The 26815-nt window shown below is 53.7% G+C and overlaps 9 protein-coding genes across 9 annotated transcripts; 5 read left to right on the top strand and 4 right to left on the bottom strand.

Moving 5' to 3' along the window:
• Positions 1-1141: 1141 nt before the first annotated feature.
• Positions 1142-8802, top strand: CPAR01_01223 (phosphatidylinositol-4-phosphate 5-Kinase; the record flags this gene model as incomplete). The annotated part of the gene is made up of 4 exons (XM_060485512.1): positions 1142-7924; positions 7987-8349; positions 8399-8640; positions 8703-8802. The coding sequence occupies 4 exons, from the start codon at positions 1142-1144 to the stop codon at positions 8800-8802; spliced, it is 7488 nt and encodes a 2495-aa protein (XP_060356369.1).
• Positions 8803-9465: 663 nt separating this feature from the next.
• Positions 9466-10740, top strand: CPAR01_01222 (uncharacterized protein; the record flags this gene model as incomplete). Its single annotated transcript, XM_060485511.1, has 1 exon — positions 9466-10740. One exon carries the CDS (start codon positions 9466-9468, stop codon positions 10738-10740), a length of 1275 nt encoding a protein of 424 aa, XP_060356368.1.
• Positions 10741-10962: 222 nt separating this feature from the next.
• Positions 10963-11847, bottom strand: CPAR01_01221 (VPS28 protein; the record flags this gene model as incomplete). The annotated part of the gene is made up of 3 exons (XM_060485510.1): positions 10963-11352; positions 11426-11649; positions 11760-11847. The coding sequence occupies 3 exons, from the start codon at positions 11845-11847 to the stop codon at positions 10963-10965; spliced, it is 702 nt and encodes a 233-aa protein (XP_060356367.1).
• Positions 11848-12229: 382 nt separating this feature from the next.
• On the top strand, positions 12230-14620 carry CPAR01_01220 (Noc2p family protein; the record flags this gene model as incomplete). The annotated part of the gene is made up of 1 exon (XM_060485509.1): positions 12230-14620. One exon carries the CDS (start codon positions 12230-12232, stop codon positions 14618-14620), a length of 2391 nt encoding a protein of 796 aa, XP_060356366.1.
• Positions 14621-15308: 688 nt separating this feature from the next.
• On the top strand, positions 15309-17930 carry CPAR01_01219 (YSIRK family gram-positive signal peptide; the record flags this gene model as incomplete). The annotated part of the gene is made up of 1 exon (XM_060485508.1): positions 15309-17930. The coding sequence occupies one exon, from the start codon at positions 15309-15311 to the stop codon at positions 17928-17930; it is 2622 nt and encodes an 873-aa protein (XP_060356365.1).
• A 300-nt stretch (positions 17931-18230) lies between these two features.
• Positions 18231-18626, bottom strand: CPAR01_01218 (uncharacterized protein; the record flags this gene model as incomplete). The annotated part of the gene is made up of 1 exon (XM_060485507.1): positions 18231-18626. The coding sequence occupies one exon, from the start codon at positions 18624-18626 to the stop codon at positions 18231-18233; it is 396 nt and encodes a 131-aa protein (XP_060356364.1).
• Positions 18627-20804: 2178 nt separating this feature from the next.
• CPAR01_01217 (uncharacterized protein) lies at positions 20805-21556 on the bottom strand (the record flags this gene model as incomplete). The annotated part of the gene is made up of 2 exons (XM_060485506.1): positions 20805-21036; positions 21096-21556. The coding sequence occupies 2 exons, from the start codon at positions 21554-21556 to the stop codon at positions 20805-20807; spliced, it is 693 nt and encodes a 230-aa protein (XP_060356363.1).
• Positions 21557-23170: 1614 nt separating this feature from the next.
• On the top strand, positions 23171-24190 carry CPAR01_01216 (uncharacterized protein; the record flags this gene model as incomplete). Its single annotated transcript, XM_060485505.1, has 1 exon — positions 23171-24190. One exon carries the CDS (start codon positions 23171-23173, stop codon positions 24188-24190), a length of 1020 nt encoding a protein of 339 aa, XP_060356362.1.
• Positions 24191-25316: 1126 nt separating this feature from the next.
• Positions 25317-26764, bottom strand: CPAR01_01215 (uncharacterized protein; the record flags this gene model as incomplete). The annotated part of the gene is made up of 3 exons (XM_060485504.1): positions 25317-26363; positions 26478-26599; positions 26662-26764. 3 exons carry the CDS (start codon positions 26762-26764, stop codon positions 25317-25319), a joined length of 1272 nt encoding a protein of 423 aa, XP_060356361.1.
• Positions 26765-26815: the final 51 nt, after the last annotated feature.

Raw genomic sequence — 26815 nt, 5'->3', positions numbered from 1 at the left:
CCAAGGTAAAGTGGCAGCAACTGCGGGGTTCCTGGGTGGTGCTGGAAAAGACAGGATAGTGGTCCGAGCTTCGTAACTCGAAGTCCCCAAGTCCCCAAATACCCAGGACCCAGGCGCTTTGAGTGTGGGTGGGCCAGCTAAGGTGTCTATCTTCCTTTTGGTGGTGGGTTAAGGTACCTGTTGGCATTGCTGATGCCGGGGAAGGGAACGGGTACCGGGTACATCCACATTTGCCGCAATAGAGAAAGTAAGATCAAGTACAGGTACCTTGAGCCTGGTAGGTGCTCCGTACCGCCTTTTGCCTTGCCCAGCTTGCATTCCTGCAACGGGCTCTCATATGGACTGCTCGAAGGGCGTCTCAAAGCAGCCATTCCCGAGGTATCGTAGACAACACTAACGCCTACTTTTCTGCAAAACGTTGGAGTAGGTACCTGCTGCGTTGTGCAGTACCTACGGCAGCCCCCCAGGATTTGCCAACTGCGCAGTGCCAGCTCAACCCAACCCCAACTTCGTTGCGTCGCTGCGTCATCCCACCCACGTTTGACAATTGTACCGACTTGGTCATCGCAGGGCCACGCGGGCCTAGACCTTGATGGGATAGCGCTGCCTGGCTCGCAGTAGTCTACGGATAGTCCGCCCTCTAAAACCCATCAGCGCCGTCTCCAAGACTGCTTGTTTCTGCAGCATTGCAGACAACCTTACGCGGGGACCTACGACGACATCCCACACCCAATCTTTCTTCGCCCGAACATACACATACACCCAGAGCCTGACCTTTGCCACGTCGATTCTCCTCGTCACCTGTGCTCTTCTCAGACACTGTATCTTGCCCGCGTTCTTTCCGAGACTACAACGATATACACCACGCTCTACTCCCCTAGTAGACATCGACAAAGAAACCCCTACCGACGGTAGCGAACCCCTCGCTTCTACGAACCACGAGTACATAAGCTAGACTTGGTCCGATTAGGTCAAGATTGACTACGGGGAGAAGCTTTCGATTTCTCAAGACATCCCGCGAATAAACTACATCCAGCGATCGTCCATCATGTCAACCTGACATGAAAAGATGCTAGCCCTACACACGTTATAGACAACCACGAGCTCAGTCCTCCACTCGTCGCATTCGTGTCCGCGCAAGATGGCGAGCAACAACACATCGAAGCCAAACTCTCCGGCAGTTCTATCTACGCCTCCAGGCTTCAGGAGCCGCCATGATTCTATAAACTCCATATCCACCGCTTCGCAGGCCGATAAGGACCAGCTAGCCCATACTCTGAACAGAATCCATACATCGGCGAGCCAGTCTGACTCTTTGACGACATTCAACGACTTTGCTCCTCCTCCCTCATCTCTTCCGGCAACAGAAACAAAGGTTCTGGCAGGAGAGCTGGTTCAAAATGGCCTCAGTGGACTCTACAGTCGGCTCAAAGAGGCGGTAGGCGCTGGCGGGGCGAGACAGCAAGACGTCGACGATGGCGACAGCTTCGATGCTGCATCGAAACGCAGCACTAGCACCACGGCTACAACCCCGAAAATACCCATCGCTTCCCTCACCCGCGTCGAAACCGCCGCTACGAGCTCTTCATTCAACTCGGGGACAACGCATGACGGTCCCATGACAGGCACTTCCTCGTCAGGAATGAACACGATCATGTCTGACAGCCAGTCACATCCCCCTCAGTCATCGAAAGCGACATCCATTTCCGCAATGACGGCGTCTAAATCGAGCGCTGCCAGCCGGCAAAGCTTGCCCAGCGTGGCCAAAGCCTCAGCAGTCACGGCCATAAATCCTGAGGTCGCACCAGCTACAGCAACAAGAAGCGTAGCTCGCATGGAGGATGGCCCAGTTCGAACGTCTGGGAGGCGAAGTATCAGCAAACACCCTGATCCGCGGCTGTTTGGAATCGGGCATGATCACAAATTCGATGTCCTAGAGCCTAAACCCAGCGCAATCCTCCCCGAGCGAACCCATGGAATTATTCCCCGGCCCAGACGCGAAGACACAGCTGTCGACGGTCCTTCGGATAAGTCCCTGAGCCCAATCAAGACCAGCGCACCACAGCTCCCTAAGTTGCAGACCGCGGATCCCCGGTCTCCTACATTATCGACGTCGTCGATGATGCTAGTTCCGAAACGACCAGCAGTCATTGATCGCATTAGTCGGTCTCGGTCACCTGGCTATGCCCCCTCAAGATCTTCATCGATGGAACATGTCACCGCAGAACCCAGCCCCATCAGTACGACTGCCCACGACTCTGTATACCATGACTCCTTCGCCCACGCTGCTCAGCCCATACATGGAAGAACGGGGGCTTTGCGCATTCCTGGCACAACGACCAACGAAGGTGCCCCTGAACAAGTCAATGCCAGGCTTGATAGGATGCGGCGTCAGGTTCTGAGCAAAGAATTTTGGATGGCCGATGAAACTTGCAAAGAATGTTTCATATGCGGCCAGCCGTTCTCAGCTTTTAGAAGAAAGCACCATTGTCGAACCTGCGGGTGCATCTTTGATTCAAAATGCACTTCCATCATCCCAGCCTCAAAATTTGGAATGACAGGAACCCTCAGAGTTTGCAAAACGTGCCTAAAAGTCATCAACCAGCGACTGTATGAAGGGAGCGGCTCTGACGACTCTGGGGACGACTCATTCTTGCCAGCTCTTTTTCGTCAAACCAAGGCAACTCCCAAGGCGACGCAAGCAGAGGCTGAGGTTGAAGAACCGAGTTTTGCTGATCGAATGGAGGACCTGGGTGACGCGAGATCTGTCCAGACACCTATGATGGCAATTCCTGCGACCAGAAGGATCAATGACTCTAACCGAAACTCTGCCATTCTAGAAATAGATGCACCGCAGCTCAGCCGCCCGAGCTCCTCACGTTCTCTCAGGTCTTTAACATCCGCGAATCGGCCGCAATCGTCAGGTCACAGACGACATCATTCGAAGCATCACAACAACTTCATGTCAAGGTTCAAGCCAATGCCAGACGATAGAGCCCCGTTCCGCAAGGGAATCACTGAAGAGATGGCCAAGAAGCCGAAATATCCGGCTTTCCATGACGACAATATCATCGACCCGGAACTGGCTGCCTACATGTCAGACGAGTCCAGCGGTGACGAACAGATGAGCATATTTGCCACCATGTCAAACGCTGATCTGCAACCATCAAGCTACGACCATGAGAAGTCAAGCTTCGGACCGTTTTTGAGCACGGGAAGGAGACACCGACTTGGACGAGGGGAGAAGAGTGTTAGCGGGTTGAGCTTCACAAGTCGCGGAATAGATGATAATGCCGGCTCGGGAAGTCTTATCGGTCATGGCCGCCCCGCGAGAAGACGCAATCTCAGTAATGTGAGCCATCAGATGAGGTCCCCGCGCCCCAAATCTGGCATCTTCAAGGGTCCGTCCGCGTCCAACGAGAACGTCTTCACCATTGAGAATCCTGCTATCGAAGCCACGAAATTGACTAGAAGCGATTCGATGCAAGCGGACAAGCAGCCACAGGTGGAGCTCAATCCATCTAGTATGTTGCATGTCAAGAGACTCTTGCATCAGTTGCTCGAAGACTCCGGCATACCCAATGTGCCAGCATGGGAAAAGGCTCTAGTTCCCATCTTGCTCCAGTGCACCGACGACGTTACACCCGACATTAGAGTGGGAGATGACATGGACATACGACATTACGTCAAGCTAAAGAAAATACCAGGCGGAAAACCCGGGGACACTAGCTACGTCTCAGGTGTCATATTCACAAAGAACCTTGCTCTCAAGAGCATGCCACGCCGCATCCTCAATCCCCGTATCGTCATCGTCTCTTTCCCGATAGAGTACCAGCGGCACCAGCAACACTTTATGAGTCTTCAACCTGTCATCGAGCAGGAGAAGGAGTTCTTACGAATTGTCGTCAATCGCATCATCAACTTGCGCCCACAATTACTTCTCTGTGAAAAATCTGTGTCTGGTGTTGCATTGCAGTACCTCTCCGAGGCAGGCATAGCTGTCGCCTACAATGTCAAGCCATCGGTCATCGAAGCCGTGTCGAGATGCGCAGAGACAGACATCATCTCCTCTCTGGACATGCTGGCCTTGCAAGTCCAGGTCGGAAGATCTGGCGGCTTCGAAGTTAAGACATACGTCAACAAGAACTATCCCGGAAAGAAAAAGACTTACATCTTCCTTTCAGGGTGCTCTGAGAAGCTTGGCTGTACGATCGCTCTCCGCGGCGACTCAACTGAGGTTTTGTCAAGGATGAAGAAGATCACAGAGTTCATGGTCTATGTCGTGTACAACTTGAAGCTGGAGACGTGCTTGATGAGAGACGAGTACATTCAGCTGCCTGCAGAGCCTGAGGAATCGTCCTCTCTGTCATCTTCTCTCCGCCAAAACCCCGAGGATGGTCCTAGATCTCTCAGCGCGTCAACTGAACTCGCAGAAACGGGACCGCAAATATTGAAGACCTCGCCCACGGATTCTGAACTCCCTACACAAACCAGTGATGGCACGTCTTTGGTCACTGCAGAGGGTACAGTATCGTCAGATCAGACTGAAGAGCATGTTGCAGAAGAACGCCCTCCACTCGTATCTCTTCATGCCTCTCACGTTCCGCCTACGTCTCCTGAGTCCCAAGTACCAGAAGATGTGCCGATGCCAACATACTATAGCGATATGGTTGCGAGATACGAGACCAAGATCCTCTCAGCTTCTCCGTTCGTCAAGTTTGCTCAGCCTTACTTGCTCATGAAGGCGCGAGAGCAAGAACGGAGATTGGTTTACTTGAAACGGCTGAGGGATCAAGATGTTGTTGAGGAACAGATTGACGCCGAGAAGTCAAAGTCGCAAAAGTTCCAGCTCATTAAGCCTGAAATGGTCCACGCTATCGGGCAGAAGGCGCCTCGCCAAGTTATGGAAATTTTGCACGCCGTGCATGATGCCGAATATGACAAGGCGCTTTACAACTACCAGGTCCAGACCCGGCAATGGGAAAACTACATCCAGGGCAATCTCGACCTTTTCGATCCCTATTCTCACCAGAATATTGTCGTTCTGTACTCAGTCATCTGTACAGAGACCAAAATTCCGTGCTCAGAGCCCGGGCTGATTGCAATTGCGTTTTACGATGAGCATGTCGACGAGAGCGGAAGCATGGATCCGGATTGCACTCTCGGTCAGTACATTGAAGACCTATGCATCAGTAAGGACTCGATATGCACAGCCAATGGCTGTGACCGGAAGATGACGGCGCATCATCGCACCTACGTCCATGATGAGTCACGAGTCACTATTTTCGTTGAGCCGGCGGCCAAAAGACGCAACTTGGACGGTATCACTATGTGGAGCTACTGCAAAACATGCAAGAAGGATTCTCCTGAGATGGGAATGTCTGACAGCACATGGAAATATTCTTTTGGCAAGTACCTTGAGCTTCTCTTTTGGAGCAGGGGCCTGCGGCTTCACGAATTCTCTGGGTGCCCGCACGACCATCACCGCGACCATATCCGGTACTTCCATTACCGTGACACCTGGGTAAGGATCCATTACGATCCCATCGATCTTCTCGAAATTGTCGTCCCCCGAGCTCGGATTACGTGGAAGGTCGAAAATGACCTCAAGCTCAAGAATGAGATCTTCAACAAGATTGAGGAACGATGGGTCCGCTTCATCAACTCTGTCAAGTTCAGGATCAAAAGCATCCGCATCGACAGCGTTCTGCCTGAAAAAGCCGATGCGTGTAAGACCGAAGTCGACCGACTTGCCAAAAAAGCCCAGGATGACCAAGTCGCATTGACCCGCAGACTTCAGGAAACTTACGTCAATTCCAAGTATTACGAAGTTATTCCGTTCAATGCCATTGTCAGAGAGATGCTGGAAAAGGCTGGCGATTGGGATGCTTCTTTCACTAAATTCGAGACCGATTTTCTGCCGGACAAAGATTTGCGCCAGTTGACGATGCTTCAGCTCAAGAAGATCTTCTCGGACAACGAATCGAGAGAGTCTCTTCCCTCCACAGATGGTAACTCCACCGTGGACTCCGGGGAACCTCCATCTCAAACTTTCTCAGATGATGCTGATGAGAAGTCTTCGACTCAACCAACCGACCCAACTGAACCTAGCGAGGAAGGTGCCTCGGAGACGACCAAGAACGAAGGCGATCCAGAGAATGAGCCTGAAGAGCTCAAAGAAAAGGAGCCAATTCCAGAACCGGAGCCATCCCAAGAGCAAGAGTCTGGACCCGGTTTGAAAGACAAGCCTGCTACCGGAGACGAGAATCCTGAGTCCTCAGAGACGAGCAAAATTGGTACACCGGCTGAATCCGTACTGGAAAGAGTCGAGCCTCTGGATCTGGCTACTCCAAGCTCGCCAAAGGGGAAGAATCCTTTCTCTTTTGCTGCCATTGATGAAGCTGGAGAGACCTCGAGTGATTCGGGTGCTATCGAGCCAACTTCACCAACTACCAGACCTCCACTCACTACGACCTCCACAGGGATTTCTCTTTCAGAAAAAGTCGAGCAGCTTCGACGTGAGCAACAGGTCATGGGTAACGAAACGCCCTTGGCCAACGAGCCCGCCGAGGCACCAAAAGCAAATCCGGAGCGTACTTTGGCTCGCAGGGCTCCGATGATTAGAACTCTATCTCAGCCCGCCCAAACGCTACCAAGATCGCAGTCAAGCTTTGCCAAGTCAATCTTGCCAAAGGATGGCGCAGGGCCCAGCGAGAATTCCAGCGAGACATCCTTCAAAGTGGAAAAGAAACCGTTTGATCGGCTGGCGTTGGGGATGAAGAGCCATAGAAAGGCCGGCCCCTCCTCAATCCCTCGGCTAATCACGAAGAAGAAGGATACGCACGTGTCGTCTCAGGTATCTAGGATTGCCAAGCACTTTGAACAACTGAGTCGCGAATTCGAGAAGGAAAGGCAAAGGGAAGATCGCAGAAAGCGCCTAGCTAAACATCAACCTCGTGCCGGTCTGCCACGCTCAGCAACTAAGGCCATTGTGGAGGTCTATCACAACATTGACAATGCCGTCCAGGAGGCCGGGCCGTCAAACACTGAACAAAACAATGAGATCAAGATTCTCGAGCCAAAGACTGCACCCGTAACCCCAGCACCTCCAGGTGTTGTGCATACGGAACCCGACACAATGCCGCCTACGGGAGAGCCACAGCCTGTAACAGAAGCTCCGGCCGCATCTGAAGAGCACCACGTTGGCGGAGAGACTGACGACACTGCGACGGTTACTGCCAGCCACGGTGGATCGGACGACGAAGGGCAAAGCGACAACGAAGAATCCATACTAGGCGACTTGCTGCCCGATGTGAAGGAGCTTGCAGACTCACTTGAGCCCAGCACCGAGATTCCGTTGGAACTACCCAAGCATCAAAAGACTAGCTTGATGAAGATGCTTACAAACTTCTGGGCCGAGCGATCTGCGAGTGGCTGGCCTCAGTTGGATTACCCGGTCAATGCCAGCGACCATATTTTCCTCGACTCGGACGTGATTGTACGAGAGGACGAGCCTTCCTCCGTTATTGCCTTTGCGCTAAGCTCTGATGACTATCGCACGAAGCTGGCTGATATCCGCCGTCAAGAGCGGATGGCCATACAAAAGGACTATGAGACATCAAATCTCGAGGGCAAGTCTTCTGGTATGTCTGACACTGGTGGTGAGTTCATGATGGAAGAGGGCGACCTAGAGAAGAGTCTGCTCAGAGCCACGGGTACCCATCTCAAGTATCAATTCAAGGAAGGTTCTGCGACAATGCTCTGCAAGATCTTCTATGCCGAGCAATTCGATGCGCTTCGCCGGAAGTGCGGTGTTGCAGATCGCATTGTCGAGTCTCTTTCCCGCTGCCTGAAGTGGGACTCGAAGGGCGGGAAAACGAAGTCGGTCTTTCTCAAGACTCTGGATGATCGACTGGTACTCAAGGTAAGACGGTGCTCCATTCACTGTGTTCCCATACTCCAGATCATGACTTAACGTACATGCAGGGCTTGTCGCCGATTGAGACGTCGGCTTTCCTTCGATTCGCTCCAGCCTACTTCGGCATCATGGCAGAGGCTCTGTTCCATGATTTGCCTTCTGTCATTGCCAAGATGCTAGGTTTCTTCCAACTGATTATCAAAAACCCAGTCACCGGCGTTGAGATCAAGCTAGACCTTCTTTTGATGGAGAATCTCTTCTACGATCGTGGCCCGACCCGTCTTTTCGACTTGAAGGGATCAATGCGCAATCGCAAAATCCAGTCCACAGGCGAGCAGAACGAGGTGCTTCTTGACGAGAACATGGTTGAATTTATCTACGAATCTCCTTTGTTCGCGCGCGAGCATTCCAAGAAGCTTCTGAGAGCATCCGTAAGTTCCCGAACAAGGCATTAGAAGCCGCATACTAACAAAAGGGCAGGTCTGGAACGACACCCTGTTCCTCGCAAGGCAGAACGTGATGGACTACTCATTGATGATCGCTGTGGACGAAGCTAAGAAGGAGTTGGTTGTTGGTATCATTGACTGTATCCGGACGTACACATGGGACAAGAAACTCGAGAGTTGGATCAAAGATCGAGGATTTGCTGGCGGTGGCAGAAATCGCCCGACAGTGACCAGTCCGAAGGAATACAAGTCTCGTTTCCGGGAGGCGATGGCCAGGTATGTTCTTGACAGATATCTTCGACAGGCTTCTCCCGGTCATCGGCTAATACGCTATGCAGATATATACTCCAAGCACCAAATTGCTGGCATCAGTTCGGCGTGCCTCAACTCAACAACAGCATGAGGCCACGGTTCGAATCAGATGCAAAGGCCGATTGAACCTCCGGCCAACCATGAACATTACCTGCCAATGGTTACTCGACTGTAATTAATTGAACTTTTGTAGCACAGAGAGAGAGAGAGAGAGAGAGAGAGAAGAGAGCATTGCATTGCCGGCGTTTTCCTTCAACAAGGATGAATGGATTGATGATTATGGAGGTATTCTAGTCTTAGGGAGTGGACGGAAGTATTAGAGTCCGCAAAAAGAAATGACCTAAAGTAGCATTATGGCGTCGATGAATCACGGCCTTCACAATACGAATACCCTCTAATGGCACATAAACGAATGATGAAGCCCCCCACGATAATTGAGCAGGCGTGGTGAGAGATCTATCAGGCAGTAAGGCCATGAGCATTGCCTCATGTTATCCACGGGTTCAAGTACGCCTGTGGAAACGAGCAACTCGGTCCACCAGAAAGCCAATTTAGCGCAACATGCTGCCGTTACCACCCCACCAAGCCCGTGCCTTGCCACCTGGAGGTCACTGAGCCCCAGCACTAGGTAGACAATGGCTTTAGAGAATCTACAGTGGAGGGTAAGGTATCCATCATCGACCCTGTGTGCACACTGCCTTGCGCACCTCACCTGAGTTCACTACCTCGTTTGATCAACAACTCAGTCCTCACTTATCTTTCCTCTTGTCACACAAGACCACAGCTCTAATGTCAATAGACCTCAACTGGGAGACGCTCACGACGGGCCCCGACGGAGAGGCTCTCGCCCTCCGCATCCGTGACTTCATTCACACCAAATTCCAGGCTGTGCCGTTGCCGCGCTTCATCAAGTCAGTCAAAGTACACGACTTTGAGTTCGGTACCATCGCCCCCGAACTAGAACTTAAGGACATCACCGACCCGCTACCAGAATTCTACGAGGAAAACTCCGACATTGAGGATGACGAGGAAGAGGAGCAGGCCATCCTCGAGGAGCAGGCACAGCAACAGCAGCATGGGCCCAGGAGTCAGCTGAGCGCCGGCGAGAGGAGGAGGCAGAGGGAGGAGGCGTCGATGCCGCCGAGGCTGAGCACGCACGCGCTCCGTGGCCAGTCTGGGGACTTCCCCAGCCCGTTTCTGGGTGTATCGACGCCGGGGATTCTCGGCGGGACGTCGAACCTGCATTATTTCCAGTCGCACCTGGGCACCGGCTGGTCGGGCACGCAGACGCCCCTCGCCGCGGTGGCGGGCGCGCACATGGGCAACAGGCTGGACACCTCGGCCGTGCTTTCGCCTGTCGGCTCGCCGCCACCTAACGGATTTTCCTCGCCGAGCCACAGCCGGAACCCCTCGCAGAGTTCCATCTCCGTAAGCGACTTCAACCCGGCGCTGGCGCAGCTAAGAGAAAAGTCGAGTGTGTCGACGCTGGCGCCCACGTCGGCGGGTGCGTCGAGGCCGCCGACGCGGGACACACACCTCGCGGGGTCGGCGATCCAGGAGGAGGACGAGGAGGTACTGCCAGAAGACGAAGACGACAGCAACAACAACGCGCCGCGGTTCCGGGAGCCGAGGCCCGAGGACCTGCAGGCCGTGTTCCGCATACGGTACGCCGGCGACGTGAGGCTGCGCCTGACGGCGGAGATTTTGCTCGACTACCCGATGCCGAGCTTCGTAGGGATCCCCGTGCAGCTCAGCGTCACGGGCCTCACGTTTGACGGCGTCGGCGTGATGGCGCATATCCGGAAGAGGGTGCAATTTTGCTTCCTGAGCCCCGAGGACGCGGTCACGGCCGTGGGCGCGGACGACGCGGGCCCCAGCGAGCCGGGCAAGAGGTTCGGCGGCTTGCTGCAGGAGATCCAGGTCGAGAGCGAGATTGGCCTCCGGGACGGGGGCAAGCAAAGCTTGAAGAATGTGGGCAAGGTAGAGAGGTTTGTGCTGGAGCAGGTGAGGCGGATATTCGAGAATGAGTTTGTGTATCCCAGCTTCTGGACATTCTTGGTTTAGGAAGATGAATGGGTTTGGATGGGGCGGGGTGGTTGATCGACCTGGCGTTCTTCACGAGGTATGACATGCATTCTTCATAGGCACAAGGGAAAAAAGTAAAACGGCTGGTTAAAAGTCAAGAGCTGGTGGGATTCGCTCTGCATTGGTATCCATCAACAAGGAAGAACAGGATATTCCTCTCAACATACACTTCTCCTCTCTCGAAACCTTCCACCTTTTTGTTTACGTGAGAGTACTCTTGAACCCCTGGTAAGCCTGCTGAATGTCCATCTCGAGCTCGCGAGCCTGCTGCTCGCTCAGCTCGTCCGTGGCCTTCATCTGATTCAGCGTGATGAGCCACTGCACAATCTTGCCCCTGCTGTCAAAGTCGCGGTCGGTGACCTTGTTGACGGACTGGATGACGTCGGAGAGCAAGGGGTGCAGCTGATCCTTGGAGAGCAGGCCCAGCTTGACGGCGTCGAGGAAGGTGATGAACTCCTGCGTCGCTTCCAGAATGAGCGTGCCGCTCGTATTACCGGCGGCCGTGGGAGCCGGAGCAGCGCTTGATGAGGCTGTCACGGTTGTCGAGGGCATGCCGACGCGGATGCGCTCTGTTGCGCGAGGGACTTCGAGCTGTTGTAGGAAGTGGGCGACATGGTCAGCAACGTGTGCGATACTGGCTGGTATAGAGAAGTGGTAGACGAACATCCCATTCTGCCTTGAATTCCTCCAAGCCCACAAAGGCTTTTGCCACGGTCTCGTCTGCTAAGATGGACTTGTACTGCTTCAGGGAGCGCTCGCAGATCTCGGTGTAATCGGCCTCAAGGATCGCATCTTTCAGGAAAGCCTTCTCGAGCTCGTCGAGAGTGACAATAATGCTAAAGATTTCGGCGAGCGAGTCTTGCAGGTCGCGCTCGGCGCGTGTGTCGGCTAGCTTCACCTCCTGTTGTGACGCATCGTCATGTTAGATGGATGTTTGCCTGCGGGGGCGGGGCAGTTATTGGAGGGGATGACGGTGACGGTGATTGGGCTTAATTAACTTGCCTCATCGAGATTGATGGTTGCCGATAGCGTGGTATTGGGAATATAGCTATGCGGTGTCGGCGCATAGGGTTGCCGGGGGATCATCTTCGCAGCTGTGCTTGGATCGTGGTCGGCTTCATGGTCGTCAGACAGCTTTTGAGCTGTCGTTGGAGCTCACAGGTAGCAAGTGGTGGTGCAGACAGGTGTGTCGCAGAGCCACAGTCAAGGACGTAAGACACGGGTGTGCAGGTTCCCAGGCCCAAGGTAGAACGTGGGGCAACCTTTGAGGAACCAGTACCAAAGGTGGCTTAGCGCGGTTTTCTGATAAGATAAGCGTTCAGAAAAAATTTGGACGGACGCCATGCAGTTGCTGCCATTGAGAAAGTCTCGAGGTTCCCGCGTCCATTTCCCAGAGTCCCTGCAGTCCAAACTTCACTTTTACCCCCCCAAACCACAGGACCGAATAACCCCGGCTCCATACTCCATCATGGGTTCTCAGAAGAAGAACCTCAAGGCGACCAAGAAGTTTGAAAAGAACAAGCTTAAGGGTGTCTTGGACAAGAGGAAGGAGACGGCGAAGATCAAGCAGCGCCACCAGGTCAAGGCCAAGAAGGCGACCAAGAAGACCAAGGATTCCGAATTCTTCAAGAATGACGAGGCCGCTGCCAAGGCAAAGGCCAATGGCCACAAGAAGGACACCAAGGTCAGCGCCATGAGTGTCGACGACTTCTTCCAGGGCGGCTTCGAGGAAATCATCGACAAGAAGGACAAGAATGCGACAAAGAAGCTCGGCAAGAGGAAGCGCGATGGGCCCGCCAAGCAGTCAGAGGAAGAGGACTCTGAGGAGGAGGGCAGCGGCTCGGAATTCTCCGTCGAGGAGGAGCCCATTGGAAGCGACAGCGAAGACGGTGAGGGCGATGAGGACGACGAGAACCTTGGCATGACCAAGGAAGCCATGGACAAGCTCGCCCAGAACGACCCCGAATTCTACAAGTTCCTTAAGGAAAACGACCCGGAGGCCCTCGACTTTGACGAGAACGCAGACCTTGCTGAAGTAGACGAGCTCAGCGCCGGCAGCGATCAGTCCGACGATGACGAGGAGGAACAACCGAAGAAGAAGCGCAAGAAGGCTTCCAAAAAGGCCGAGATCGAGGAGGTCGTCGCTGCGGACAATGAGCTGACGCGCGAGATGGTGGGCAAGTGGAAGAAGCTTCTCGCTGAGAAGCAGAGCTTGCGTGCTGCCCGTCAGGTTGTCCTGGCTTTCCGCTGCGCCGCCCATCTCAACGAGGACGACGCCGACGACTCGACCCCCCAGAGATACACCATCTCCAGCCCCGAGGTCTTCCACGACATCTTGATCGTTGCCTTGAAGCAAATACCCGAGATTATCTCGCACCACTTGCCCATCAAGGAGTCTGCGTCTGGCAAGATCTACGTGCCTACCGATTCGAAAAAGTTCCACACCCTGTCCATCATGATCAAGACCTTCACTGCGTCCATTATTCACCTTCTCGGCACACTGTCCGACGATGCTACTCTCAAGCTCACCATTGGCTCATTAGAGCCCCTCGTCCCCTACCTCATGTCCTTCCGCAAGCTTCTCAAGGCTCTCATCAAGACTGTTGTCAACTACTGGGCCAGACCCGCCAGTTCAGAAACGACAAAGATCACTTCCTTCCTGGTCCTGCGGAAACTCGTCGTTATCGGCGACAAGGGCCTTCGCGAGACTGTTCTCAAGACGGTGTACCAGGGACTCGTCTCCGGTTGCAGGACAACAAACGCCAACACCATCCAGGGCATCAACCTGTTGAAGAACTCCGCTGCTGAGCTTTGGGGTATTGACCAAAACGTCGGTTACACCACGGCCTTCACCTTTATCCGCCAACTCGCCATTCACCTCAGAAATAGCATCGTCAAGAAGGAGAAGGACGCCCATAAGATCATCTACAACTGGCAATACACCCACTCGCTCGACTTCTGGTCATGCGTGCTTGCCGAGCACTGCAGCCCCCTGAAGGAGGCGGAGACTGGCAAGGAGGGACAGCTCAAGCTCCTGATCTATCCCCTTGTGCAAGTGACTCTGGGAGCGATGCGCCTTATCCCCTCGCCGACTTTCTTCCCCCTGCGGTTCCACCTCATCCGCTCCATCCTTCGTCTTTCCCGCGCTACCAACACTTACATTCCTCTCGCTTCAGCTCTGATTGAGGTTCTCGAGTCTGCCGACATGAGAAGGTTCCCCAAGGCCTCGTCCATCAAGCCCCTCGACTTCCATGTTGCCTACAAGGCACCCAAGTCATACCTCCGCACGCGTGTTTACCAGGACGGTGTCGCCGAGCAGGTCGTTGAGCTCTTAAGCGAATACTTCACCATCTGGTGCAAGAACATTGCCTTCCCCGAGTTCACCCTTCCCGTTCTCATTCAGCTGAAGCGCTGGCTCAAGGGAGCGCGCAAGATTAAGACGGGCAACAAGAACAACAAGGTCATTTCGCAGATTGTGCTACTGGTGCAGAAGCTCGAGACCAACGCCAAGTTCATCGAGGAGAAGCGTGCGAAGGTGGAGTTCGCGCCTAAGGATCGCGCGCAGGTGGATGCCTTCCTTCGCGACTTTGAGTGGGAGAAGACGCCCCTCGGCGCATACGTTGTCGTGCAGCGCAAGATTAGAGAGCAGAAAGCCAAGGCGCTCGAGGACGCGAGGAAAGAGGACGAGAAGAAGCGTAAGCAGGAGGAAAAGGATGCGGTTGCGGAGAACGCCGCAGAAGACGACTCTGAGGAGGAATACGCCGACGAGTTGATGGACGACGAGGCCGAGGATGACGATGAGATCGAGGAGGATGAGGAGGAAGAGGATGAAGATGACGATATGGAAGACGACGAGTAGGTTGCGGATTTTGAGGAAGATCTGAGATGCAAAAGTGTTTTTAGGGCGTAATCTAAATACGCTGGTGTTAGGTTATATCATGGAGGCATTTGCGAATAATCCGGAGGCTTGTAGCCCTCAAATCTAGCGTCCTCGTTGCACCACTCTGCGTCTCCTATATTGAATACTGCTGTCTACTATTACAATCATGTCTCATACACTTGGCCATCGCTGGTCTAGACTGAGAGAGAATCGGCCTGCTTGCAAGCCGTTTGCAGATGAAATATACCCTGGGAAGATTTACACATGGATGATGCAAGGATGGAGACTGGAAATTAGCACGGACCGGACACTGAGACCGCCTTTTGCTGGGGAAGGATTTGGGGGCTTCCATCAACACCTAAACTCCGGTAAGATGTGCAATTGTAGGGAATCTCTGTGCGGCGGCACAGGCAGCTGAGAGTCCCTGTTGATCTTTCCGATAGATGTCTGCCTAACTTCAGATCAACCCGACACCTAATGCACATTCTCCTCACCTCAGGTGACTCGACTACATCTCTTCTCACGTGTTCTTGGTTTTACATCTTACCCGCCTCTTACCTCGACTTGTTATTCCTCAAGATTGTTGTTCGATACCGAAGCACACCTCTCTTATCCGGTCACCTCCCCATCAATAAGTCTCATTGGATGCGGTGAGCCCATCGCAATCATGGCTCCCCTGGCCGCAGACCCCCGCCAGCTCGTGGTGGTCCTTAACCCGGCTCGCCGCAAAGCGTTCTATACCCTCCTCTTCGATATCACGGGCTACATGCGCTCGCAGCTCGAGCTCAAAGACGGCGACGACCAAGCAGCAGATTCCAGCGGCAATCCGGCATCGCCGTCACTCCAGGACAGGAACGCCCCGCTCTTCGTCCCGGACCGCGGCGACGGACGCAGCAGCAGCCCCAGCCACCCGGACCGCGGCGGTTCCGGCGTGCATAGCGCTCAGCTGCGGGCCCTGAGGAGGGCGGCGCTCAAGCACTTTGACGGGTGGCGGAAGGAGGTCCTCGAGAAGGTCAAGGAAATTGTCTCGGTTAAGGACGATGACAGGATCCTCGAGGCCAGGAAGAAGCGCTTAGATGAGCAGGAGAAGCTGAACGCAGAGTCTCCCGGCGTCGGAGAGGATTTGATCAACTTTGGAGATGCTTCTCAGACTGCTTCTTCTTCTCCGGCGGCGAACAAGGTCGACGAGGAGGTGGCCGTACTGCAGGAGCATTACCATCCCATTCCGAGCCGGTTCACCACGATCCCGGCGAATGATAGGAAAGAGGTGCTAAGCTGCCTCTTGGTTCTCATCTTGTCTACCGGTTGCTACTCAGCACACTCCAGAGTCTTGGCCCTTTATCTCACGTCCGCCTTCGGTCTGCCTCTCTCGGCCCTCATCGCCGAGGAGACGGAAATCGCAAAGTCTCTGGTTGAATCTGCGACCTCTTCCGAAGGTCAAAAGGCCACCATGTCCGCCGAGGCCGAGGCCGCGAAGCGACGACAAGAGAACCAAAAGAGCCGTTTCTGGAAAGTCGGCCTGGCCTCCGTGGCAGGCGCTGCCGTCATTGGCATCACGGGTGGTCTCGCGGCCCCTGTGGTCGCCGGCGCCATCGGCGGCATCATGGGCAGCGTCGGCCTGGGAGGCGTCGCGAGCTTCCTCGGCATCTTTTGGATGAACGGCGCGCTGGTCGGGACCCTTTTTGGCGCGTTCGGAGCCAAGATGACGGGCGAGATGATGGATACCTACGCCAAGGAGGTGGAAGACTTCCGCTTCCTCCCGCTCAAGGACGAATGGGGCCAGGACTATAAACGCGCTGACCCGGACGGCAAGCAGGGTGCCCGCCTCCGCGTGACGATTGGCATCAACGGCTGGCTAAATGACGAGAGCGACGTGACGAAGCCGTGGCGCAGCTTGGGTGATGAGTCCGAAGTCTTTGCCTTGCGCTACGAGATGAAGTCACTTCTCGCCCTCGGTGCTGAGCTCGAGGGTCTCGTCTCATCGTACGCGTGGAACTATGTAAAGATTGAGATCCTCAAGCGCACTGTCCTTGCTTCGCTCTGGGCTGCTCTGTGGCCCGCCTACCTCATCAGCGCCGCTTCAAAGATTGACAACCCCTTCAACCTGGCCCGCAACCGTTCAGACAAGGCCGGTCGCGTTCTCGCTGATGCTCTCATCGCCAAGGTCCAGGGAGAAAGACCCGTGACTCTGGTCGGATATTCGCTCGGCGCTCGCGTCATCTACTCTTGTCTGCGATCGCTCGCTGAACGTCAGGCTTTCGGGCTAGTCGACACCGTGGTGCTCATCGGTGCCCCCGTGCCGTCCAACCGGGAGCACTGGCAGGTCCTGCGGTCCGTGGTGTCGGGCCGCATCGTCAACGTGTACTCGGAAACGGACTACATTCTCGGCTTCTTATACCGTACCACCTCTCTCCAGCTAGGCATCGCGGGTCTCCAGGAAGTCAAGGACATTGAAAGAGTCGAGAACCTGAACCTCAGCGCAGAAGTCAGCGGGCACCTCCGCTACCCGAGCTTGATCGCCAAGATCCTGACACGATGCGGATTCCCGAATGTCAAGGGCGGCGAGGGCGTTATAGAAAAGGACGAAGACCTAGATATCAAGATTACGGATGAGGAGGCGGGTTCGCAGATGGGCGAGCTTATCCAGCTCGAGGCGCAACCTGATCCGGAGTCGGAGCCGCAGCCGATCAGAGCCAAGCAGACCGCCAGGTTCCCGAACGAGCTGCGTCACCCGTTACATCCTGACCCACCTGAACAGAAGAAGAAAAAGAACCCGAACCGGAACAAGGTCTCTAGATCTGGTGGTGCAACCGTTTCGGGGTCTTTCGATCCTTTGGGAGGCGGTGGCGGCGACCCCTTGAACCTGAGAAGTCTTGGCCAGGCAAAGCAGGGACCGCGGTCGCCTCACCACGAGGAGCTCCGTAGTCTAGGCTCTCCACCTCCTGAGAAACAAGAGGCGAGAAGCGCTCAGCCTGCTGATCCCCTGAATCTCAGGGCTCTGGGGGCAAAGAACGAAAACCCAGTTCCTACTGCTGTCGAAAATGATCCAAGTCAGCCGGGCAAGGAACCAGAGCTTCCTCCCAGGCCTTCTGCCATCCACTCGTTCCAGAGCGATGGTGCTATAGACTTGCACCGCCGTCCGGAACTGCCAATCAGGCCCAAGACCTTCCCTGTTCCTGTTCAAGAGGAAGAGGATGATGATAGCGATGACGAGAGCTTCAAGGGAATTCAGCTGGTTGACAATGAAGACATGACGAGTTACTCGGAGCCCTTGAGGGCGGACGACTAGACCAGATGCAGAACAGAGATAATGCGCCAAGTTGGCCGTTCAATAGGAATACAGTACTTCTTAAGCAAGGACATTCTAATTCCACGTCAAACTCTTCCAATTTCAATCAATACGGCTAAACCTATACTTCTTTGGGATATTCATGTCTCATGGGTATTATAAAGTTTTATAAGAACGGTCATCCTATGAGTTGTAAAACAACTTGGCTATGGAAATTGGTTAATTCTCTTATAGATAGCTGAGTGTTGCCTATTTAAGCTCGCTCCCCACGCAGAGAGTTGTACCTCCTCTTTAGCAGACTCAAGCTCGTTGAGATATTCGACAACTGTAGTTGCGACAAATGTCGCAATAAGCCCGCTTTGAGTCCTTGTATGTCTTGGAGTATTGCCGACTCCGAGCCAACCGGACGGAATGTGCGGAATTCACATACCGACAGTCGATCCCTCTGTTGGATGGCTCAAGATGGCTTGCAGTATCATCATCCCACCGACCCCACCGCCAGAATCTTTCGCCAAGGGAAATTCCGAGGAGATATCGTTCGTTTCTGACCGCTGTCACCTGTGTATTCAGTAATGAAGCATCCACAAAAGACGCCCGACAGTCTCCGGCCAGCTCTGGAGAACACACCGCCTTCGACGTGAAAAGGAAGATCAACAAAACCGCGGAAGTCTTCAACATATGATTCCTCCCTTCCATACTCCGATCTCACCCTGCCTCTAACCTCCAGGAGAATCCTGACAGGTCACTTTGCCTTGGCTGGGAGAAGAGACTAGAGTTTAGAAATCGGTCTTTCGATATTTTTATAGTGCCCTCCCTCTTGGACTCGGAGCTCAGCGCCAAAGTGACAACAATGTGGTCAGGTTCATCCGTCATATCCAGTATAAGTTTGATGTTTCATCTATTATAATGAACAGCGTAACCACGTCAAACTCTCATGATCCACGTTATTTTCCAATTTTTGATCATCTATAGTACGGGTTCTGTTTGCTGTAAGAACATCACTCAGAAAACGTTACTGAGACTAAAGGTGCTCACTAACTGACTTTCCCATTCGTTCTTAGCTCCTATTCTCCTACTCCTATCGAGGGTGTCTTACCTTCACCTCGAACACATATTGAGTACGACCCTACTGTTCTCTTGAACGTGCCGGTACCGCATACAACTGTTATCAGAGCAAGGCATGGGGTTCTAAGCTCCGGCCCCTTCCAACATGAGTCAGCTAGACATCGTCTGCTTCGAGACTTACAATGTATATACTTCTTCAGGTTCATATGATTATTGCTAGATATACAGTCTCAATACCAACCGTATATTGTGGGTCGGAACACGTTGTTTCTTACCCACTTGTCAAGTCATCCTTCACAGCAAACAAGCTGGCAAGAAGCCACTCGGGCTGCTTCAACAGAAAATCTGTCACCTATCGATGCTTCGATGGCAGACTGCATGCTCCCCTCAAGAAATAGATGAAAAAATTCTGTTCTTACTTCGTGGGAAGTGAATCAAAAAAGACGAGAGAAAGACTGGCAAGCCTTCCTTCATCGCTTGTTCATTTGATTTCATGGATATGTACGCTTCAACGGCAGTAGCCATGTCATAGGATGCATTGTACTATAGTCACACAAAATATCAAGCATCTCAATCTACTTGATTACTCAGGTCATGAATGATATGCACAGCAACGTTATTGCTCCATCGTCTTGGCGTGTATGTGGTCCAAGCTAGTAGAACCATGACCTAGATAGGAAATTCGATACTAAACCAACTGCTTGCAGCATGTCAAGGGGGACGCCGTCACCATGAGTACCTACACATCAAGAGAGAACTTGTCTTATATGACACCGCCATTGCTACGTGAGACTGGGCTAAGCTGACAAGTCAGCCAGCCACAGCCATGATTACCTTACGCAGACACATATTCAGAGCTGAGCCATGAACAGCGCGCCATAATCGCAAGCCAGTGGAAGCCATGGGTGCAAGCCCTGTCGCGTCTGATGCGAAACTTGCATGGACAAGCTTACGGTTCGCGGCCGACAAAGTTAAGATGGAGAGAGGCCGGCACTCTGGCGATCACGAGGTTTCCTCGCCACTCCATTGGGTTCTGCTTTCCATGTATCGTCTGCTGTCTCCCCCGCTCAAAGTTCCGATGAAGCTGCCTTACGCAACAAAACATGTGTGGGGCAGAATTGAAAGCATTCCATAACCAAGAGATCTGCCAAATGCCACGGCAGTATCGATGTGGGTGTGCGGAGTAGTGGTTGTAGGTTTGCAGGTTTTTGCTTGAACTAAACTTTGGGCCACTTGAGACTATTAGGACAGAAGCAGCGTGTGAAGACGCTCCCGATGCTGAGATGTAGGATTCCTCTGGGTCTTTAATCAGTCTAATATTGTGGAAAGTCAGGTCTCGCTGACGAGGCTTAGACGGACCCGAAAATGATTATTTGCGACGAAAAGCTCCGCCAAAAAGCGGCAACCCGTTCGGAGATGTAGCGTCATGCATCTTTCGGGAGTGACATGCAGCCGAACGGGACCCGCTCGATGATACGGTTTTTGACGGAGATAATATGATGCAGATTCTCAGCAACTCCAGAATGCAGCTATACTTTTTTCTCGCCTTCTGCACCGAGCAGATTGAGGTCCAAGCCTTGAGGGTCGTTGAAGAAGAAGAATGGAACCAGTGAGATTGCGGATGGCAGTGAATGGGGCGAAGGAGAAGATTTTGGCGTGAATGCATGAAGCGGAGGCAGGGAAGGGCGGGATGACCGCAGGGATGGGAGGTTTGGAAAGGTGATTGGCTGCGATGAAAAGGACCCCTGTTCCTGAGACGGTAGGGGACGGGCTTGTAAGGCGGCTGTTGGGTCTGTGTAGTCGAGGCGGTCAGTCGAGGTCAGATGAGCCCATGGCCGGAGGGGTTTGCGGCCATAGGGCAAGCGGTGTTACAAGGAGGCTGATGGCAAGTTCAAAGTGCGCAGGCCGTCGCGGAGTGGAAGAGTGTGTGTTTGCGAAGGACAACCGAAGAAGCGCGCCGTTGGCTCGGGTTTCTCCTGTGTCAGGTCCGGCAGGTCTTCGTCGAGGCCTGAATCTGACCTTTGGTGGCCTCAATCCCTGCAGGATGTGGTGATGCACCGAGGGGTTTTTGTGAGAGGGGAAGTGATGAAGCCTGTGCACCTCAGGAAGCAGATGAGCAACCTTTTGTCAGTCGGTCTAGTATAGAGCATGGGAGGCACCCGTGATGTCCGGGTTCGCCATTTCGGTCCGTCATGTTGCGGTTTCCCGGGTTGAGCGACGAGTTGGCTCGATGCGGATGTCATAGGCCAAGGATTGTCGCTCCAGCGTGTGGTGGAAAATGACTCGGGTTGCCCCTGTCCGACAGCTGCTGGTTTTTGACAGACCCGGAGAGGCAGAGGGGCCGATTTGCCTTGATTTGACTCCTCAAATCCAAAGTCCGCCGTCTCTACTGGTAGTGTAGGTAGAAAAAGCGACAGTATGAAACTTGAGAGACGCAAGACCGGTTGCGAGAAAACGAGGCGCCCACCATCCCAACGGCGGAATCGAGGTTGACGATCGCGCGTTCCAGGCCCTGCACGACCAATGGACTCTGGAAAAGTGTAGAACGAATCAGTGACCATTGTTGTGCTGTAGTAGTCGCGTAGTGTACTAGGTATTGCAGTGTACTAGTAGTTTGCTCCGGCATGTTCAGTCCGAAGAAGGAAATATACCTTGGCTTACCCGTGGTTGGATGGAGGTACCTCGAGCGAAGCAGCGGGAGGAAAGATACCTTAGGGGTCCAAGTACCGGGCACAGCAGTGACAGACCTGAGAGAATGGAAGTGCGGGGCTATTTTATCTCAAAGGCTCAAAGTCCGCGATTTGGCCCGACATATTGACATTTAGGATTTGGGACGGGGGCCTTGCAAGACTGCCCGTGAACCTCCAGAATCCAACGTCTGAGGGTATCCCTAATGTGATCTCAAGAAAGTCAATCATAGGAAGCTGCCAGCCATAAAAGGTACGTGCGTGCAGACAGTTCCTTCGCTGAGCTACCATTTCGGGCCATGTACGTGAGAATAAGGCAAGGTGCATTGCGGTAGGCACGGTGAGAAGGCGCTACGGACCATGAGGCGTAGCATATGAAGCAGGCACCAAAATCTTAGCACGGTCCAGTAATATCAAGAGATGGGAACTCTCGACTCGAGATACCTACCTAAAGGTACCATAGAAGGTGCTGGTCATTTATCAGATAGGTTGTTTTCCTTGAAGGATGGGAAGGGGATGATGATGGGTGGTGCCTCCTGTTTTATTTTTGTCAGCCAAGGCATTCCCCGTTCACCACAGTCCAGTCCTCCAGTCCCAATCCCAGCTCTCCAGTGCCAGTTTAGTTTTTGTTTCCGTTTTTTTTTTTCCCCTTCCCTCCTTTGACACTCCAACCGCAGTCGCCGCAGTCGCCGCTGCACACACCTCACACACCTTACCTAGCAGACGTACCCGGGGAAAGGGCACCATCTCAGGCACTATTTATTATTTACCTCAAGGTTGGGGTACTCTGTCAGTACTTCGTCTTCGTACCTTCTTTTGAAGGAGCCCGCGCCTGAATCCCCGTCCCACGTCCACGTCCCACTCGAAAGGCCCCACGATCAAATATCCACACCCTGCACCTGGATTCCCCATTACACCTCACCAACGCTCACGCAACACACCCTCGCCTCGCCTGCCTCGCCCTCCCACCCTACCCGCCTCTCGCCGCTGAGTTCCGACTTCTTCCCGTTCACACTCTCCCATATTCACGATTTCTTCCCTTTTTCGACTGCCCTTCGTTGGAAAAGAAGTTTGGCCTCAACATCCTTCACGCCAATACGACAACAACAATAACCTACGTTCAAGCGCAGACCGCTTCACCGTTCGAAGTCCCTTCTTCAGACGACACAGCGACAGATCGGCCCCTAGCTCCTTCCCGAACCCCCCTCTTTCTCTAGCCGTGACGTACGATTCAAGAAACCGGTCGACGGCAAATTCTACGACTTCCCCTCCATCGGCCTTGACGAAGACGCCTCGACTTCTTCCACGGCCGCATATCAGTTCCCACCTTTCACAGGCAATTTGTGAGCGGACCAACAGCACAGTGCAGAGGCGGCGTTACCAACGCTTGTCTTATCTGTTGCGAGCTGCTACGAATATACCACCCGATTGCACACCTATTGCGCCAAATTCAGCTGCAAATTCCACTCTTCTCAGCCGATCCCGAAAATGAAGGGCCGTCCCATTGACCAGCTCGTTTATGAGCACATGTTTCCCAAGCCTCGCGCGAGCGACCCTCAAAATTTCCATGCTCTCTTGCAGCGCAGCCTGATTTTGGAGGTTCGTCAAGAGGTTCACTCCTTCTACGGCCATCTCGATACTCAAGAAGCCAAGTACCCGGGCTTGGATTACTGCAACCCCATCCACCGTATTCGTCTGAGTCGTTGGACCTGGCACCGCCGCTTGTTCCGAGCGTTTGATAACCTCCATCTGACCCCTAACGAGATTGCGGGTTTGACCAAATGGGAGGGCACAAGATGGGCTAAGGAGCGCTACGAGAAGGAACAAGGCATCTCCATTAGAGATACTGCCGGCGATGGATTCCCTGACTGGATCGAGCCGGAAGATCGTCCAGCGGCCCCGGTTCGAAACCCTCGATCAAGGTCTGTGGATACAGATGATGCCACCGATCCTGGAGACGAGGACATGGACGGTGAAGAGAGTGACGAGGAACTCGAGAGCGTCGGTGTTGCTCTGAACCAGCGATTGAGAGAGAGGGCAGCACGACGAGAGGCTGGAGACATGTCTACGGTCTTGGACGAGGAATGGGAGCAGTGGCTAAAGAACGTTATTGAGAGTGGCGAGCTGCCATATCTCTCCAACGACGACATCTCACCATCGAGAGCTGATCCGGCAGCGGTTGCAGTTGTGCCGCAAGCACTCTTCCCCCCTCGCATGCTGAGCGCTGCTCGCGCTGGTCAGTGGCAAGACATACCCGACTTCCTCCACGACATTATTCGCCGTACGCTTGAGAACCAGAACTCGAGCAGTGGCGAGGAAACTGCAGCACCTCCTCGCTTGCCCTCTATTTCAAGTCGCAATGCGGCACGGGAACGCAGAGGCACTGACGAACATCACATTGGCGGAATCTCAAACTGGAGACGTACATATTCGGATTTGCGGCTCCCTGTCGGCGACAGCGCAGCTAGCCCGAATTTGCAGAGGACGGCACAGGCACCCGGGGCCTAGGAAGTTTCGGCGCCTGACGTTCCCTCTCGTGGGCATGAAACATTCGTTGACCAAATGAATGTGATAAGCGGGGAAGAGCTATCTCGAACTGTGCATGAGATTATGTTGCCCACCAGACGTCAACCAACAATAGATCGACCGATCATAAACCCGCTGACCGGCGAGTTTGATGTCGACGCTTACCATGCTTTATGGGCCAGCCCTTACCCTTCAACTTTCGTATACTCCGACCCAAGCACTTGGAGCCAGATATGGAACTGGGCCCCGTTGTCGACCGGAGAAGACCCGAGACTTCCGTGATCACGGCAGCGGGTATACCGCTGGATTTCTTCAAACGCCTCGACGCGCATCTTCAGTCGAAGAGGCGATTTCTTTAGTCTGATTCAAATTTTTCAATACTAGAGTTCCTTGAGTTTTTGGGCAAAGGGAGGATCGCCCCAACAAGGCGACTACCCACTACACATCACTCGGTTATTCCCCCATACGGCGTTGGAAGGGTTGCTCTTATGCTTCTGTAGGATTGCAAAGGATTGGATGAGCGAGCACAAGAAATTATGAGGAAACGAGAACTCTCTGCATTTTGAGGCCCGCTTCCAGGGAGGCCGTTTGTATCTAACTAAGAGACCTTAGTTATAAAAGTGCTAATTTTGGTGACAACCCTGCTCGATTACCTACCTACGTGTACAACATGCCATGTCAGTAAAAGTCTCATGCTCGTGGACATGATTCAGATGCGATTGAGGGATGCGGCTTTTTGGTAAAACATTTCAATTCAGTCGTTGGCTTGACATAGCAGCCTCGCGGCCTTTCCCTAACGCCACGACCCGACCTGACTAGAAGCACACTGCTGGTAATCTTCCGAAAAGCTCTATCTGATAGTCCCTTATCGAGTAGAGAAAATTACAGTCGCCACCCAACGCCAACTCCTTGAAGCTTCAAACCCGCCCCAATCCGATATTTTTCTTTTCGTTGCACTTACTTCGTGACCAACCAAGCCCTACGACACACGACGCACCCTATGCGACCGCCGCCTCAACCCCCCCGAAGGATTTTCGGTAACCTTTGGGGTTTCTTGCTGCGGCGTCACATGCCTTGGATCGCCCTTCCCGGGTCTCATCGAGCCCTTCTACGGCTCAAGGTGAGACCACTCGGGTATGGCCTTGATCTGCTGCCACATGTACTTCTCCAGCTTGTTGGCGCTCTTCGCATACGGCGTAGACTCGTTATTGTACTTGCGACAGTTGTCGAAGACGAGCTTCGCATCCCTGATAAAGTCCTCCGGCGTTGCGTACTGATCTGCTTCGAGTTTGGTCTCCATCGTACTAAGATCCATGGGTTCCTTGATAACTTCGTAGTAATCGGCGACGTCGTCCTTGTTGACGGGCACGAGGAAGGGCCAGGCAGACTGGTGGTTCTGCAGGTCGTTGAGGAGGTGGAGAAGCTGGTTGTAGTTGGGACCGTGGCGGGGCTGGCGGGCGAGCTCGTCCATATCGGGCGACCAGCCTGATGCGCGGATGGCGCTGATGGTGAGCGGGTCGATTGGCTTGGCGCCAGACTTCCATTCTTTTGGCGGAGCGTGGACGATGTGCGATTTCGAATAGGCGCGGATTTTGGCCTGGACGCACTCCTTTTGCTTCAAGAGCATGCGGCCCATTTCGAGATATCGGATGCGGGGCAGCATTGAACACTGCATGATCGTACCGCCCTCATAATCCTTGATGTAACCCATCCATACGCTCTTATCCAGCGTGATCTCTTTGGTGAAACCTTGCTTTTTGAAGTATCCGATGGCATAGTTGTCAGCATACGTGAGGAAGTGCATCACGTCGCTGGTCGCCTTGACATAGTCCTTCAAGTGGGACATGAGATGCGCGCCGTATCCCTTAACCTGCTGATCAGAACTAATGGCGCAGAAGACGATTTCGGCGAACTGGCGACCTTTGAAGGGGCGGTAGGTGATGCCGCCGACGACCTCGAGGGGCTTCTTGACGATCGCGATGGACAAGTGGGTCCGGTCGTAGACGAGTCGCGCGATGTAGTCTTTCGGCATCTTGGGGAGCTGCTTTTGGAAGATGCATTTGAGGCCGGTGAGGATGATGAGGGATTCGCGCTCGTTGTCGTTGTTGACTACCCGGAACTCGATCTCGCCGGTGCGCTCTTCGATGACGGCGGGCTGTCGCAAATCATGGTCAGCTTCGGCGGGTCTAGGTGGACGACGCGCATGGAGAGCGCGTAGCGGGCATCAACTGTGCGATGGTCGCGACGCAGTTTGAGGAGTAGAGCTCACCTTTTCGGGGAAGGGGATGGGCTTCATTGCCGGCTTCTTTTCTGGTTCGGCCGACTCATTGTGCTTGACCCGTTTATTCGCGATCGGGGAGGACGGCTCCTCCTCAGCCTTGCGCTTCGTGGCTGTGACGCGATATTAGCGCGTGCCTAAGGTCATATGTTGAATCAGCGACCATGCGACTTACTCTCTTCCTTCATTTTGACCTCGATCGCGAGCCTTCGCAGGCCTATTTCGATGAACCTTGTCGATGGATGATGTCGAGGTGGTTCCTGGATGGTTGATGACATGCCGCGCTAGGCTCTGCCGTTTCTCCGTTGCCGGATGGCGCCAAGTGGGTC

Source organism: Colletotrichum paranaense (genome assembly GCF_030867605.1).
Source record: "Colletotrichum paranaense strain IMI 384185 chromosome Unknown Scaffold_1.1, whole genome shotgun sequence".
In the NCBI taxonomy this organism is placed as follows: Eukaryota; Fungi; Ascomycota; class Sordariomycetes; order Glomerellales; family Glomerellaceae; genus Colletotrichum; species Colletotrichum paranaense.
Note: the sequence above shows the minus strand (reverse complement) of the source record. Positions and strands in the feature narration are given on the sequence as shown.